Raw genomic sequence first — 15,592 nt, 5'->3', positions numbered from 1 at the left:
ACAGAGAATGTACCATGTGCAAGAACATCAGTTTGTGTCGCTTATTTCAAGCAGAAATTTCTGATATTAGAAAAGAATTTAAAAATATTAAAGAATATTAAAGTTAAATTCTGCCAGGAAACCAGAGGAACTTCCTCAGTGTTCCTTCAAAGACCATTTAAACATCATTTAAACACTGAGTGAAATCAAGAGCAGAACTGAGGGAGAAGGGTATCTGCAGCTGAGACCATCCAAGTTTTCTCCAAATAATGAAGAAAGCAAATCCTAAAATGAGAAAGCTGCTTCTTTTTGAGTCCCAAATAGGCATAATTTGGCTATGGATTAATTTTACAGTATAAAAATAAATGTCACTGGGATCTGCTAAATCAGAGTTGAAATGAGAAAAAGCTGGAATCTTGCTACAGATCTGGTGCTCACATTTCACAAGGATTATCCTGTACTCAGAATTATGCTCCCACGTTAAACACTGAGAAACTCCTGCCTTTGGCCTTTCCCTTGCCTCCCTTCCCGGGTTGGTACTCCAGGATCAAGCACTACTTACTCTGTAACCGATGTTACATTTTCCTGTCCAGCAGGTATTACTGGATCATCTCTCAACTTATCATTGGGAAGCTGGGGCGGCAAGAACTCCACGTCCTTTTTCTTTGGAACTTTATAATACTTCCAAGTGGCATCAGCTTCGTCCTCCTCCAGGTTGACGGCGGTACCGACGTACATGGTGGGCTCGATGACCTCGGGGAAGGGAGCCGGGAAAGGCTGGGACAAGCCATCCAGTCTGTCCTCCATGGCCTTGCTGGGCACCAGGGGGTCCGGGGTTGGCATCTGGTAGAAGTGTTGGCTCTGGGGGGTGGAGGGGGCTTTGGGCACCCCCTCGTCGACGCCGTCGCAGGGGTGGGGGCTGAGCGGGGGGGGCTGTGGGGAGCTGGCCAGGTCGGGGTTGTGCAGCTGAGGGGTCTTTGCTACATCGGTGCTCCTGATGGTGGAGAACCTCACTTGGCTGTCCGGGGCAGCCATCACCAGCCTCTGGCTGGCCGAGTCTGCCTCCATGGCGACGTCATCGCCGAGGGACACGCGGTGGTGGAAGGGAGTCAGGGGGCGTTTCTGGGGCTTGTCCCCTTTGTCCTGCTTCTCGTTGGCCTTGTGCTTCGGGGCTGCCGGCGGCTGCGGGCCCGCGGGTGGGGCCTGGCCCTGCTGACCTGAACTCCTCGCTTTGAGATTTTTGTGCCTGCAGAATTAACACAGGGGGGGAAAAGGCTTCACGTTAATCTTTCAAATATGTCTCCCGTGCTCATTTTCACCAGACAAGAAGCTGCTTCTGAGCCACAGAACAAGCCTGGGACTGAAGCGACCCTGCCTCTTCCCGACCATCACCCGAGTGACTTGAGCAGCATCTCAAGGGTTCAGAACACCATTTAAAAAAACTATAAAATCTGTCCTGTGAACCAAACACATACAGAATCCTCAAAATGAAGACAGCATTTTCTAACTGCTTTAACAGAAATAGATTGTCACATGAGCACGTCGTCGCTTTTAACTCCTGCCAGCGCTGATGAATCAGTGGAACAACACAGGAATTAGTGAATGGCTTCTTGAATTCCAGCACCAGTAGTGCTGCCCAAGCCTCAGTGGGTTAAGGAGTAGGGAATTAACATCAAGAACCATGAAGCTCAGTCCTACAAAAGCTATTTTGAAGCTTTTGTAGTCGTTTGTCGACAAATTTAGCAAGTGTGGGAAAAAGAAAAACTCAGTGTCTCAACTGCATTAATACAGCTGAGTTTCTACACTGTACAACACCTCATCTGCAAGTTCAAGGTGCCAACCTTCTGGACCATCTGACAGAACGAGGCACATGAAATAAAGGAAGTCAGAATGAAATGTTTGTGCCTGGGCTCTTGAACTGCACATCCAGGATATTCTTTGCCACTCTTCCATTAGCAAAGTTAAGCAGCACTTGTATTGAAAAAACAGGATTAGGCAGGGATAAAAAGGTAAGAGGTATCAAAATCTATTTTTACTTGAAACTCTCGTACACATCCACATGTTTTTCACCACTTAGGATTCAAAACACAGGGAACAATAAGGGGGTTTAAGTCTCTGCAGTTTCTTTTAGGCAATTGCATATTTCTTACACACTTCAACTAGTTAATTGATTTTTTTTCTCTTAACTATTGTAGCTAAATTCTCCTTTATCAGAGTATTTAATCCTCCCCCACATCCCCGCTCTTCTCAGGACACAAGTATTTCCACAGAACTTAAACCAACCATTCAACAGAAGAGGAAAAAACTGCATTTCTTGCAAAATGCCACATCCTCCAGACATGATTTTTTTTTTCTTTTAGGATACCAATATCCATTGCAAGGCAATCAGTGTAACATTTAAATCAGAGAAAGCATTTAAACCTTTTGCAGCACTTCAGTCACCTAAAGATCAGTACGTGCCCTAAGTACAGAAATGGAGAATTCACCCAAATGAATGTTCCCATTTATTTAAGCATCCCCATTAACAGTCTGTGGCATTGCATTAGCAGGCTCCAAAAGAAAGCCAGAACAAAATCTGAAAGTTAAATTCAGGGTTTCCCCCTGGGTTTTGATCCCCTTTTTTGCCCCCTTTAGTGGCATCTGCTCCCAGACAAGCAGTTCCCCATCCAGCCCCCCACGGAACAGCCAGGCAGGTCTGGGGTTCTGAGTCATATTCAACCAGACCCAACCAGCCTGCTCTTGATTACCAGCTTTCTCCCATCAAGGCTAATTAACGCCACAGCCCTCTAGAAAAGGTGCTTAAATCCTACATAAATAGGAATTCCCTTTCCATTGCAGCCTGAGAAAGTTGCCCATGAGGTAGTTACTGCCCATGTCCATAAGGAACTCCAGCCCAGGACTCAGGAATTGTCCCTGCACTGGCAGCTTCACTCCAATCAAAGCCCTGCATTAACTCACTGGGCAGAGCTTCAAGACCTACAATGACATTTAGGAGAGGAGATACAAATTTTGTTACAGCTTTCCTACAAGCAGCTACTGCTTAATTACTCCTGGAGGAGTGATCAGGAGCCCTCTCCTGAGCACTTCAATCTCCTGGAACATCTCTGGGCTGCAGCTCTGCCAAGTCCTGTACCTTGAACAATTGCAATTTGTCCTCTGCGTGGCTTCAACAAAATCCCAGGATGCCACCTTGTCAGCTGTCTCCTCCTCACACAAGCCATTTGATGTAGCAGAATACTTCCTCCTAGGATTCAATACCAGGAGAGTTATTTGGGATCAACATATGTTCTTTTCTTATCTTCTGGCAAAGCTCAAGAGCACTTTTGTGACACAGGACTCAGCAAAGAAATGATAAATGGCCTTTTACTGACATCTTGAACTGAGAACTAAATAAATCATTCCTAAATAGTCAGGGAAAAATTAACTCCTTTAAAATGGTTTATTATAAGAGTAAAGCACCTTCTGGAGCATCTTTAACAGAGCTACTTTCTGCAAGGAACACACAGGACACTCGGGGTATTTTTAGTTTCACGGGGTGAGTACATACTTGTTCTGTGCTCTGTTCATGTTGCACTCCTGCCAAACTCTGTCCACCACTTGGTTGGCCAACTTCCTGGGGATTTTCCCACCATGGTGGCTGGTACTGTCAGAGATAAATCCGTCTGAAACCGAGGAGAACTTCACCCATTTCTGGGCAGATTGAGGATCAACTGAAAACAGCACCAGAGGAACAGCTTTAGGCAATGGGGCAAAGCACTCACAGCCACTGTTGCTCCAGTTCAATCAACACAGGGAGAAAAGTATCTTCTTGTCTCAGTGTTAGGAAATAAAACCACATAGAAAATTTAGGAGTAGTAGCAGATTACTATAACTAAGAAAAAAGGCAGCATGTATGTTTATAAGTGTGCTGGCTGTTCTTTATTTTTGAATGAACTATTGACCTGAAAAAGGAAATAACTTGAGCAAAGCCAACTCTATTATTTAGAAAAGGGTCAAACTTAGGTAACAGAAGAGCTTGGGGGAAAAAAGAAATAAAACTCTTCTGCACAATAAAATATATTTATATAAGTCACCTGAAACTATCCCTGAGTTAAAGCAGTTTCCCATAAGCACCACTCACACCCAGGACAGAGGGCACACAGCCTTCCTGGAAACTCAGCTACAAGGAATCTTCCTTGGGCTCTGAAAAAAGCTGAAAATATCACCTTGCTCCCCAAAGACTGAGTGCACAAGGTTTCTAAAGCTATGGCAGAACACAGACATGAACATAAACAGGGAGGGGAAAAATCCCAAAACTTCCCCCCAGCAATCTGAAGGACTGGGTAACCACACCAGGCACAGCAGCAGTCCTGGTGTCAGCACCTTACAGGAGTTTGAGTTCACTTTGCCCACAGCTGGACAATACAAACTGGGCTTACTACAACCAACTTTGGACTAAAGAAATGTGGGTTTTTAGAACAAGTTGCAGTGAGAACAGCTGGATCCTGCCCGGACAGTGCTGGGCTGGAAGGAGGAGCCCTCGGGCAGGAGGTCACTCTGTACCTGTCTGAACCTCCTCCGGGGACGTCGGCGGGGTCAGAGTCACCGAGGACATGGCAGGGTCTCTGGTGGCAGCAGGCACTTGGTGGACACCCAAGCAAGTGGTTGAGCAGTGGGGTGCCCCCACAGTGCTGGGGGCAGGGATGTCTGTCTGAGGGACCAGCACGAAGCACGCCGGGTACACCATCCTCACCCCAGCTGCAAACGGGACACGGGACGGTTATTTACCAAAAGCTCACACTTCAAATCATCAAATGCATCATTTTAGCAGCCACTCCTAAGTTTAGGTACCCTTCTCTACCTACTGAAGCATTTCTGCTTGGACAAAACTTCTGTTAGCACCCTCATCATTACTTTATGATTTGTTTTATCCAGAAGATTTGGGTGAGTGAATAAAAAGGGCTTTGTGCACACGGGCAGAGACAGCCCTGGCAGGGACATGCTGCTACCATTTTGTTTTATAAAGGCTGAAAACACAATTTTTAGTATCATTTAACACTGACAACATTCCCATCAGCACAAGGGTCTCCAGCCACCACTACAGCACCTTCAGAGAAAGGATTGCATCAGTTGGCAAATCAAAGGTCAACAGCCCTTGGCAGAGAACAAAACTGCTGCGTGCAGGGCTGGGATTTTAGGAACAGCAGCACATAAAGGCAGTGCCTGAGTACATCAAGTTCTCCAGGACTGTGGGTTTGAAGCCATTCCTGAGAGGCACATCTGTTCTGTTTGAATTTGCACCGGCTTTGGAACAGGACAACTTGCCTTTGATGCAGCTCAGATGTCAACAGGGAGAGTCCAGGCGTTTTTTATTCTCTTAATTATTCATTTAAAAAAACATCTTGTCTCTCAGGGCACATAAGAAAAAGACCTGCTGCTAACGGGTCTGCAAAATCCACTTCAAATAATAATAACTCATCTTAGAGAGTCCTGGGCATCAAACAGAAAAACAAACCCCAACAGCCACTGCAAAGGGTTGCAAAAAGAATAAAATGGGGCCACTTTTGCATTCAGAACGTTGCAGACCTAATCAGCCAGTTTATTTCAGCAACTAAAAGGTAATCTGAGTACTCACCAACAAGGACTTCAACAGCAGCTAAAGAATCATCCTCCCAGTCCATTTCTTCCTGCTTTTCCTCAGATCCCTCCTTCAAGTTGGATGTGACAGGATAGAATTGTTTCCATTCCCCAATAAGCTTTTTTGTGGATGAATCAGAAAGCTTGAAGGACTGCCCTGTGAGTGTGCCATTCAACCCAAAGGGGCTCAGGATTACTAGAAGGTAAATCAAAACACACTGGAGATTATAAATCCAAACACACCAGAGATTTTATCTGCCCAAAATTCACTCTGCCCCTCTGAAACAGCAGCACTGTTATTCCAGCCACACCACATAAACAACTGTCAAAATGCAGCCTAATCATGTTTTACTTTTAGCAATAGATACACATGGTTAAATTTATATGCACTGTGAGAATTGAGGTAACACAATAAGAATTACAAATCAGTCTATTCAAACAAGCAACAGGCAGGTTTTCCTCTTGGCTTGAGAGGAGTCTCAGACACTGGTGGGATAAAGAAACACTTCCAAATTCTGGCACAGTTAAGGTGTTTCCTCATCCTTTCATTCAGCTTGTTACAACAACAGAGTGTGCTCAGGGAATCATCTGGGTCATGTTTAGTCTTGTCCATATTAGGGAAACAGAGTTAGGTTGCATTAAAAAAAAAAAAAGCAAGTTTGGCCACTGAGCATTAATAGCTGAGGGTGGTGTGTGCTCCTGCAGGGGACTGATTTCCACAGCAGCACCAGGGGCTGACACAGGCAAGGATCAAACATCCCTCTGGCCAGACTCAGGCTCAGAACTCCTCTGTCCTGCAGAGCATAACCTGCATCTGCTGGTGGAAGCACAGGGATTTACAGGCAAGGAAGAGCCAGGTGGGAGAAAGGGGAAGGGGAGTGAACAGGTGAAGTGTGTTGAGTTAGAAAGGCATTTCCACAAGAGGGGTTGATGGAGGGATGTGAGGGTTACAAAGCATGCTGAAAAAGCACAATATTTAAGTCACCAATAGGACAGCCCTTGGAAATCGAGTTTATTGTGTGGTGAAGACAAATTCTTTGATTATATGCCAAGAGATGAACATGCAAATGACCCACGTGCAGGAAGAGCCAGGACACATCACCCACAGGTAAAGCTTTGCTCCCACTGCCAGTCTCTGCCACAGATCCTCACTCTGAGCCACTCCAAGGAGCAATTAATGTGGAACACTCAGCTCTGGCTGCAAAACCCACCTTGGAAGGGGCTGTTGGACTGCTGGGCCAGCGTGAGGTGCTCCTCACTGAGCAGGTACACGGGCTGGTGCTGGCTGATCTCCACACTCGTGCACACATTGCTGTCCCCGTGCAGGAAGAAGGTGAAGGAGCAGGACAAGTGCTCACTGGGAGACAAAAGAAGGTATAAGTATTAAATATAAAACTTCAAATAAGTTGCTGTCTTTTTCTTTACATTTATTTAAAATCTCCACAACTATTTCTGATCATTGATTATTCGTAATGAGGTCGTATCCAGGTCCTCCTGTCACAGATGGACTAAGCAGGATTTAATATCAGACTTATTTAAAAGCCAAAAAGAATGGCAACAGCTTTGAGAAGTGGGCTTGTTTTGTTATATAAATTAAATCTTATCCTCAGGTTCCTGTAGCCAGCCAAGTCACTAAAAATGAAATCCCATACCTGCACACAAAAGGGAAGATACAATCAATAAAATAAAAAAAAAAAAAAGAAAACAACAAAGCTCCAGACATTGTTAATTAAAGTCATTAAAGCAAGTGTCAATGTTTAATACCAGATGCTCTGCTGACAGTGCCTCTCATGGTCCAGAGTTTTAGAGAAAAAAAGCTTGTACAGCAAAACCCACCCCAACAGTAAACATTTCTTCTTCACTCAACTCTGCATTAAATGCTGTTTTCCCTGTGCTGTACTGGTGAGCACCTACATGAAACCTTCTCCTTCCCAAGGAATTCCCAATTTTTGCAGCCCTGCTCTTGTTGTGTTACCAAAACACAGCTGACTCCCCCCCAAGGACAACTGGCACAACATTTTACCCATTAATTCAGTGGTTTATGTGACATATATTTTACCAATTTTAATTAGAGGGTAGGAAGAAAGGAAGGCAGAACCAAACAGATGCCACAGAAGCAGGACATCTTCATATCAAGTTCCAGCTGAAAAATCCTTTCCCCCCATTTTTAAAGAAGCTGTCCAGGTAACATTCCTCAATTATCTTGGCTACAAGTTATCCCAAATGTGTGCCAGGCTCACACACTCCCCCAGGAAAAGAGCAGATGTTGAAAAGCAGAAGATGCTGCTCATATTGGATATTAAATCAGGTCCAACATCGTGACCAGAGAAGGACCAAAGTCAAGGAGAACCTGAAAAGCACTTCTTAAACTACTGGACAGAAAATAAATCCTCCTGTGGAAGGAGGGGAGCAGCAAACACTGCTCAGGCTCAGGGAAAAAAGGGATCATCAAGTCAAGGGAAGCACTACATTAAGCCAGTCAAACCAGCAGATACATGGGGGGGTTGTGTGGTCCAAGGGAAAAGACACTCCAGGAATTACTGTATCCTAACAAAGAATGCAACCCCACTGTCTCCCCAAAAATACAACCCCATCACCCCATGCTCAGGAGGGTGTGCAGACCCTCTGGCCTCGTGGAACACTTGAGTTCCTTGGTCTCCAGCAGAATACAAAGCATTCCTGGGACAGACAAACAGCTCCAGGGCAGGAAGGACCAGGCACTGACCAGCCCTATAAAACACAACCCCCACAGCTGCACCCCTGGGTACATTTGTAGGGTCATTCCCAAGACCTTTCCCAGAGGATGATAAAGAGTAAGGGGAAAAAATGCTTCTGGTGCTGGCACAGAGAAATCCATGAAAAGGGACATGGATCAGGGCCCTGAGTCTCACCCCAAAGAGCTGCACAGTCACCACAGCGAGGAGGGGAGTGGGCACAGTGAGAAACCCCCAGAACCAGCAGATGGAAAACTGAGGATCAGAAAACTGAGGATCAGGACCAGCTCGGGGCTGAGAGAACCCCCAAACTGTTCGTGCAGGGACAGGAAGGACAGCCTGGTTTGATTGCAGCCCCTCAGAGCAGGACATGCAGTGACCTCCCCAGGGAGCTGCTCCCAGGGAGAAGCTGGTTTGGGTTTTAGGAACAAAAAGGGCGGGAGGCAGCTGAGTGAATTATCCCCATTCAGTCACCCAGAACTCCCTGCAGTGCTCAGGATTCCCAGGAAAGGTAGTTTCCAAAAGGAGGTGGGGATGGAGCTGAGCATCTTGTTGATGATTTTAGGTTCACGTGGCCAGGACACACCACTAAACTCCTGTATGGAAATCTGATTAAACTTTAATCCTTATGCAAATGGTGGAAGACTGATTTTCCAATTGAATTTTATTTTAAAAACCATACTGGATAGTTTAAGGGGAAGGAGTTGGCTGGTGTCTCGTTCTGAGTGACAGATAACAATTCAGAAGCTCAGGATAAGTGAGACAAAATTTAAAAACAAAAGCACATATTCTTTAAATACATTTTAAATGCAATAAAGCTACATCTCCTGTAAACACCCCATTGTTACCCAGATAAAGGTCAGCATAATCTGATGGAATTCAGATAAACCAAGACAAAGAGAGCCATCAGCATGATAACAGGAGCATTTCAATTCATCCCACTGCAAAACCAGTCCTGGTTGAGCAGCAAGGAAAACTCAAGATCACCATGCAAAAGCCAACCCCAAAAATACAACCAAAAAAACCCCCACCCCAAATTAAAACCTTTTTCTTCCCCAACTCAGCAGGGGAGAAGTTTCCAACAAAATAACTCAGTAAGAAAAGGAGAGCTGCAAACACTCTGCTCCCATGGCAGGGAGGGCACCATCCACTGTGCCACAATCAGCCTGGAAAACCCAAATATTGCCAACTTTGCACTAATTCTGGTTATAAATTGAAGTGTGAACAGCAGAAGGATGCACAGAACCGGGGAGGGTTTCTTTAGGTACTTTCAGAGGTGCAGCAAAGCCCCTTTATGGAAAGAGGGTAAGGTTGTTTCACAGGAGAAACACAGAGTAAATGTGGTGCTGTCCCTAAACTCAGCCTAAGGCAGACACGGGAACTAATTTGCTTTAAACTAAAGCTTGACATGGAAGGTCAAACCAACACTTCATGGACTCAAACACAGCACTGAGTTCCTTTGGAGCTGGTCGTGCTCAGAAACTGGTGCTTCCCACTGAACATCCTCCCTGTCAGGTCCCAGAACTCCAGGAAATCTCAGTGCATGGGAAACAATCACAAGAAATGAAGAATGCCATTTAAATAACAAAGATTATCAATACACAACGAAGGTCTTTGCAGGGGCTGGAGAAAAGGGGGGATAGAAAGAGCCAGAGCTCTGGAAGGTACTGGATGTTCCCACAGCCACTGGTTTATGGGCTGAGCAAGAAACTCTGTCACCAGGAATGGTTTTAATTTTTTTTAAATTAATACACTTGTACATTCTCTTAGTGCAAAATTCTGCTTCAACCTCAGCTTAGGAGGGATATTCCAAACCTTATCATAAGCTATTTAAAAAATAATGATAATTTTATATATATATATATATATCGATATCTCCACCATTTCTCCAAGTCTTTCCCTAATCTTCTCAATAATTCACCTCACAGCCAAACAATTCTAATCAAGCAAAAAAAAAAAAAATCTACCTCTTTGTCACTTTGGGGTAAATAGGCAAATTATCTGTGCAATTCAGCCCAGGACACAGTAACAGAACAGGCTGGTGGTTTCCTGTTCCCTCCATTTCTATTTGCAGGCTATTTTAGGTGCCTCAGATCACTGAGGATTTGTGCAGAGCATCTGAGGACTGAAATATGAAAAAAAAAAAATACCTCCACCTCAACACTTTGAAATGTAAGTGTGCATGAACAGAGAGTCAGTGACATCCTTGAGGTGCAGAAACAGCAATAAAATAATTGCATGTTTTAAAGTTAGCATTGAAAACCTTCCCCTTTTTTGTACTTTTACAATTACCATCATGTATTGTTGCACGTATTTCAACAGAACATACTGAAAACAAAATCCTAATTCTCAAAAAAAAAAAAAAAATCTCTTTTTCTTGTCTGACCCTGAATAGGAAGTTGCTCCATTAATATTTCATTGAAGTCCTAATCACAGAACTGAAACATCAATAATCCCATTTCCACCTGATCTCGGAATACAGATGTTATCAAGTATCATCAGAACAAACTGAATTTTCATCTGAACACACCAGAATGAGTTCCAATACTGAAAACAACTTTAAAAGCAAATAAAAAATAAAGCAGCAAAGAGACACTCCTTGGGAATAATGTTATTTGAAGCAACATTCAGTCCTCATCTACACTCCATTAAAATACATTTGTATAAATCCATTTGATTCCCTCTGCTCCCTCTTCCCTCTAATCAGACAAAACAAAGATGTTTTAGGTTCAGAGACAAAGGATTATTATTTTATGGAGGGGAAAAAAAAAACAACCAGAAGCTGCTGTGGAAAATTTCAATACAATTTCCAGTTCTACCTTTGCAAGAAAATCTGAAGGGTAGGAGGGGAAACCACACTCCAATTCCCGTGCACAGGAGGTTTGCACATCTCCATTAGCAAACCTGAAATGGTCTTGATAAAAAGGTCATTAGGCCTGGGTTTAGTCTCCACATTAGTCCCCATGTCGGGCTTTAGATCTTCCAAGTGCTTCCCAAACCTTGGCTGCACCAGGAGCTCCCTAATCCCCACTCAGGGCACACTCCAAACCCCCCCGGCTCAAAAGTCACAGACTGACCCCACTTTTAGTTCCAAATAAAAGACCCTGCAGCACATTGAATAGTAAATTTAAAATAAAAAAAATAAATAAAGCATCCAGATGTTTCAACTGGGAGAGAAGATGTTTGTTTGTTTTATGGAATTCCTATCTCCTGTTTTCCTGGATTGTCTTTGTAAGCTGCTCCTGAGCCAAAGCACTGCTGGCCTTACCAAAATATTGACCAAATCCTTGTCAATTGTGCCATTCCCCGAGGGAGGAAAAGGGACAGTGCAAGGAAGAACTTCTGTCCCAGTTCTGATCCCACCATCTCCCTTGGAATGGGGCAGAACAGACTTTGTTTGGGAGCACAAACACATCAGCTACACTTGGAAGGCTCTAGTTCATTAATTCTTATGCATCATTATTTCAGTCTGTTATAAAATGATTGCCTGAAATTGGTAGGTGTTGGCCAGCACCCAGAATCCTTGGGGCATCTGCACCAAAAAAATCAATATATGAGGACTGGCTGACAATAATTTCAGCACAGACCTGAGGGCTCCCAAGTGCTGCATCCCAGTGCCCAAGGAGAACATCTCCAAAGGGTTGTCCTTCACCACACTGGTCCTTAAATGAATTCCAAGGACCAAAGAAGCTCCTTTTTAAAACAGTAAATTCTTCTACAGCAAAACCTCCTATAGTAAATTCTTGGTCTTACAAGTAAATATGTTCCCTTTGAAATAAAAATGTAAATATGGAAAAGGTTTAAGGTGACACAAACCCCACAGAGGCCTAAGACCCTTCCTGTTCAGTTATTTGATTGTTTATTAACTTTTCCCTTTAACCAGGTGGAGATCCAGCACTGGAAGGAATCAGCACAGGTGAGGGGCTTGCTCAGAACACTTTTTTGGGACAATTCAGCCCTTCCAGGTGCAGCTGGAACACCCCAGAGCACCAAAGAGGAGCAGCTTCTCCACCAGCCCCTTCACACCTTTGCTGCTCCAAAACCCCATCCTGGTTTAAACAGGGCATCTCCAATTCCCACCCACCACAATCCTGAATTACCCAAGCCCACAAACTTAATTCTGACTACAAAGGAGCAGGAAATTAAAGATTCATTTGCTGTAATCAGCAAAATATAAGTAAAACACCAAAATTAGAATGTTATATTAACACACCTCCAACAATAATTGCCAGGGAAAATATTCGAGTTTTCTTGATTTAAGAAATGAAAGAGGAAAAGAAAAAACACATGAGGCAAGCACATAAATTGTTTAATTATGAAATACTTCAGAAGGGTTTTTTTTGTTTTGTTTTAGTTATTTTGAGTGGGTTATTCTGCCTTTTAAGCACTGAGAAAAATAGAGGATGAGACACATCAGGTCCTCATTCTCTATATATTTTAAATGTATATATCTCATATATATGACTGTGACAAAGAGAGGGAGCAGCAAACACCCTTCCAACATTCCCAGGAACTCCCCATGGCCAGGGAGGGAAATACAGCACAAAGCTGGTTGGGATGGGAACACAAAGCAACAGCAAAGGAGAAAAAACTTCCAGTTCAAAGCACATCACTAATGATTCCTGTCAAAAGGCTCTCCAGCCCAGCTGGGGATGTTTGGATTCTATTTGGACCAGAGAGTTAAAAATATGTATTTATTCCATAAGCACACTGTGTGCACTAAAACAAATATAAATGTAGCAAGTGACCTGTATTGCAGAATAAGCCACAGTCAACCAGGACTTCCATATTTTTAAATTAAACTTCATTATTAATGAGCTTCACCCCAACAAAAACAAAGCTGAAACAAAAAATTTTATTTGTGTACACACTAAAACTCTAAGACACTAAGAAGCAGCAAACTGATTTGTTCAGAATGCAGCAAGTTTATATATATACACATACAAATATATATGTGTGTGTGTGTATAACACAAAAGGTCTGTATTTCTCCAGACACAATTATAAACAATCTCACAAAAAGTTTGCTCCTGTTCCTGTATTTCAGAACTTAAATGAGACTAATAAACCTGTCACCTTATACTGTAGCATCCTTTAATTTGAGGCTGCAATGATCTGAAGTTGAGCTTTCCCAGAGAAATATCCCTGTGCTCTAAAGGATTAGGATCCAGAGCAGATTTGGGGAATGGGGAATACTTAGACATCGCTGTGTTCCAAAGCCAGTGTAACAGCTTTCCATGTATTGCTCTTTCCCATCCTGAAACATTTACAAACATCTTGTTAAGCCAGACTTTTTTTTTCAAAGTTCAAAATGGAAATGCATTACCAAATTGCCATTTAACAAAATCTCAAGTATCTGGATGGGTTTTGTGTTATTTCATTGTTCAGTGAACAAAAAGAGCAGATTTATTGTTGAAAGCTAAAAACCAAGAGCCGTATCATTTTTTCCTGATGAACCAACTACCAGTGTAATTTAAGCTAAATAAGAGAAAACTGCTTTGTGATGTAAAGTGCTAAATTTGTCTGCTTGTAGTCTCTGTAGCAACCCAATATTCCAAAGAGACAATCATGTGATCAATGCTCTCAGCTCCTGCTGTTTATCCTGCACTGTCCTACTTACAGCAGCTCTCAATTCCAGCTGTCTCCAGTCAAAGGAAAAACATCACCTGCTCTCCTGCCGGGACACGATGCCAGAACAGCCTCATTAGAGCTGGTGTAAAAAAATGTTGACATTGTTTGATTTAAAGATTAACATAGGGAGGAAATTTATACTGCAAAGAGCTGAGCAGCCTCCATAGGAAATATTGCAAGGAAGAGCCACTTGGTTCCAGATATTACTGTTGCAAACTAAACACACAGAAATAAAGCCCAAACCTGGGGCTGCACCTTGGTCTTGTGGTTAACTCCAGGATGAAGGAATTTTGGAGCTTTAGCACCCAGAAATCTTGTTTGGAATTAATAATAACTCCCAGCATCATTCTGGGGGATCAAGGAGTACAATACTCTGTTCCTGTGGGAAGATGAGCCATGGGAAATGGGAAAAAGGCAGCCAAAAGGGGGATGAGGGAGAAATGTGGGTCAGAAAGACCAAAAGCACAGCACTGCCTTTGTTTAAGGGCAGGGAAGACCAAGCACCAACAGCTGATCCCACCAGTGCTGCTCATTTATCCAGACAGACATTTTGGGCAGCAGGACCATCTCCAGGGCACAGCCTAAAAAATAACACCCCCCACAATCCCCCCAGCCATGGCCATTCCACCCAGGAACCAGGAATCACACCCACTGGGGCCAGTTCTTCCTCATGGTAAGATGAGGTAGAGAATAAAAAAAATCCCTGTATCCAGAACTGTGATAAGCACACCTTGAAATCCAGATAATTACGTGTACAAAGGTTTCTAATACAACCAAACTGATACCTGGAATATTTCTCAGCAGTCATTTCCCATGGAGTTGTTGTTTACATCAGGTAGTTAAAATAGGATTTCCATGGAGAAAAAAGAAGAGAATGGTGGGCTGGCATTATAAAATCCTGTACCCAGACTAAGGGTACAAACCTGGGAAACCTGGGCAGCAAGTTACATTTTCTAGGCTGTGATAAGCTTATCACCTGTGCTTTTCCAAGTGGGCTTGGGGGGGGATTTTGGGGGGTTTTTACTTGTTTTGGGGGTGTGGTGTTTTTCTCTGGTGTTTTTTCTGCATTTTGTTTTTTTAAGTGAACTCGTCAGACACAAGTTCTGCTTTGCCACCCACTGCAAGTGGTTGTATTATTTCCCAACAACAAGGAAGAAAAGAAAAAGCAACCATACAAGTAATATAGCACCTTTTAGAATGAGAGGTTTTCAGTTGTCTATCAGATCCACCCACAAAATCAGGATTACTCAATTATTTGCTTACTGGTATTTCAATTGTGTTAAAGTTTAGCAAGTTGTAATTCTGACCAAAACTCCAAGAGGTGCCCTCCATGTAAACACGGGGTACTTCTGCTTCATTAGGAGTGTCAGATTTCATCTCCAGGATGAAACTCCATCTAAAGTAGTATTTAATTTGACAAGTTTCCTAATCATATTGATCCCAGGTATACACTGCTAATGAGTAAGAGGAACAGTCTCCTGCAGAGACAGTTATTGGAGCAGCCAACCAGACCAGCTGGATGCAGCAGGTCACAATCTCATACATTTATAGGGTGGATTTTGGAATAAAGCATAGACAACCATATTCCTGAAAGTGGCAGAAACAACACAACTGGCTGGAAAGGAGAAAGGGGAATGACATTCCTGCTTGTCA

The 15,592-nt window shown here is 43.3% G+C and overlaps 1 protein-coding gene across 1 annotated transcript in view; it reads right to left on the bottom strand.

Moving 5' to 3' along the window:
• Window positions 1-15,592, bottom strand: part of MED13 (mediator complex subunit 13) — a 51,205-nt gene that overhangs the window by 19,219 nt on the left and 16,394 nt on the right. Inside the window, exons 4-9 of the mRNA XM_027743173.2 lie at window positions 6,807-6,952; window positions 5,594-5,791; window positions 4,522-4,716; window positions 3,527-3,689; window positions 3,113-3,223; window positions 542-1,225 (exon numbers count right to left, since the gene is read on the bottom strand). Of these exons, the coding sequence (XP_027598974.2) occupies window positions 542-1,225; window positions 3,113-3,223; window positions 3,527-3,689; window positions 4,522-4,716; window positions 5,594-5,791; window positions 6,807-6,952 (1,497 nt within the window). The remainder of the gene's footprint in view (window positions 1-541; window positions 1,226-3,112; window positions 3,224-3,526; window positions 3,690-4,521; window positions 4,717-5,593; window positions 5,792-6,806; window positions 6,953-15,592) is intronic.

This window comes from Pipra filicauda, unplaced genomic scaffold (assembly GCF_003945595.2).
Source record: "Pipra filicauda isolate LSUMZ 115617 unplaced genomic scaffold, ASM394559v2 scaffold211_size2331000_pilon, whole genome shotgun sequence".
NCBI lineage: Eukaryota > Metazoa > Chordata > Aves > Passeriformes > Pipridae > Pipra > Pipra filicauda.
Note: the sequence above shows the minus strand (reverse complement) of the source record. Positions and strands in the feature narration are given on the sequence as shown.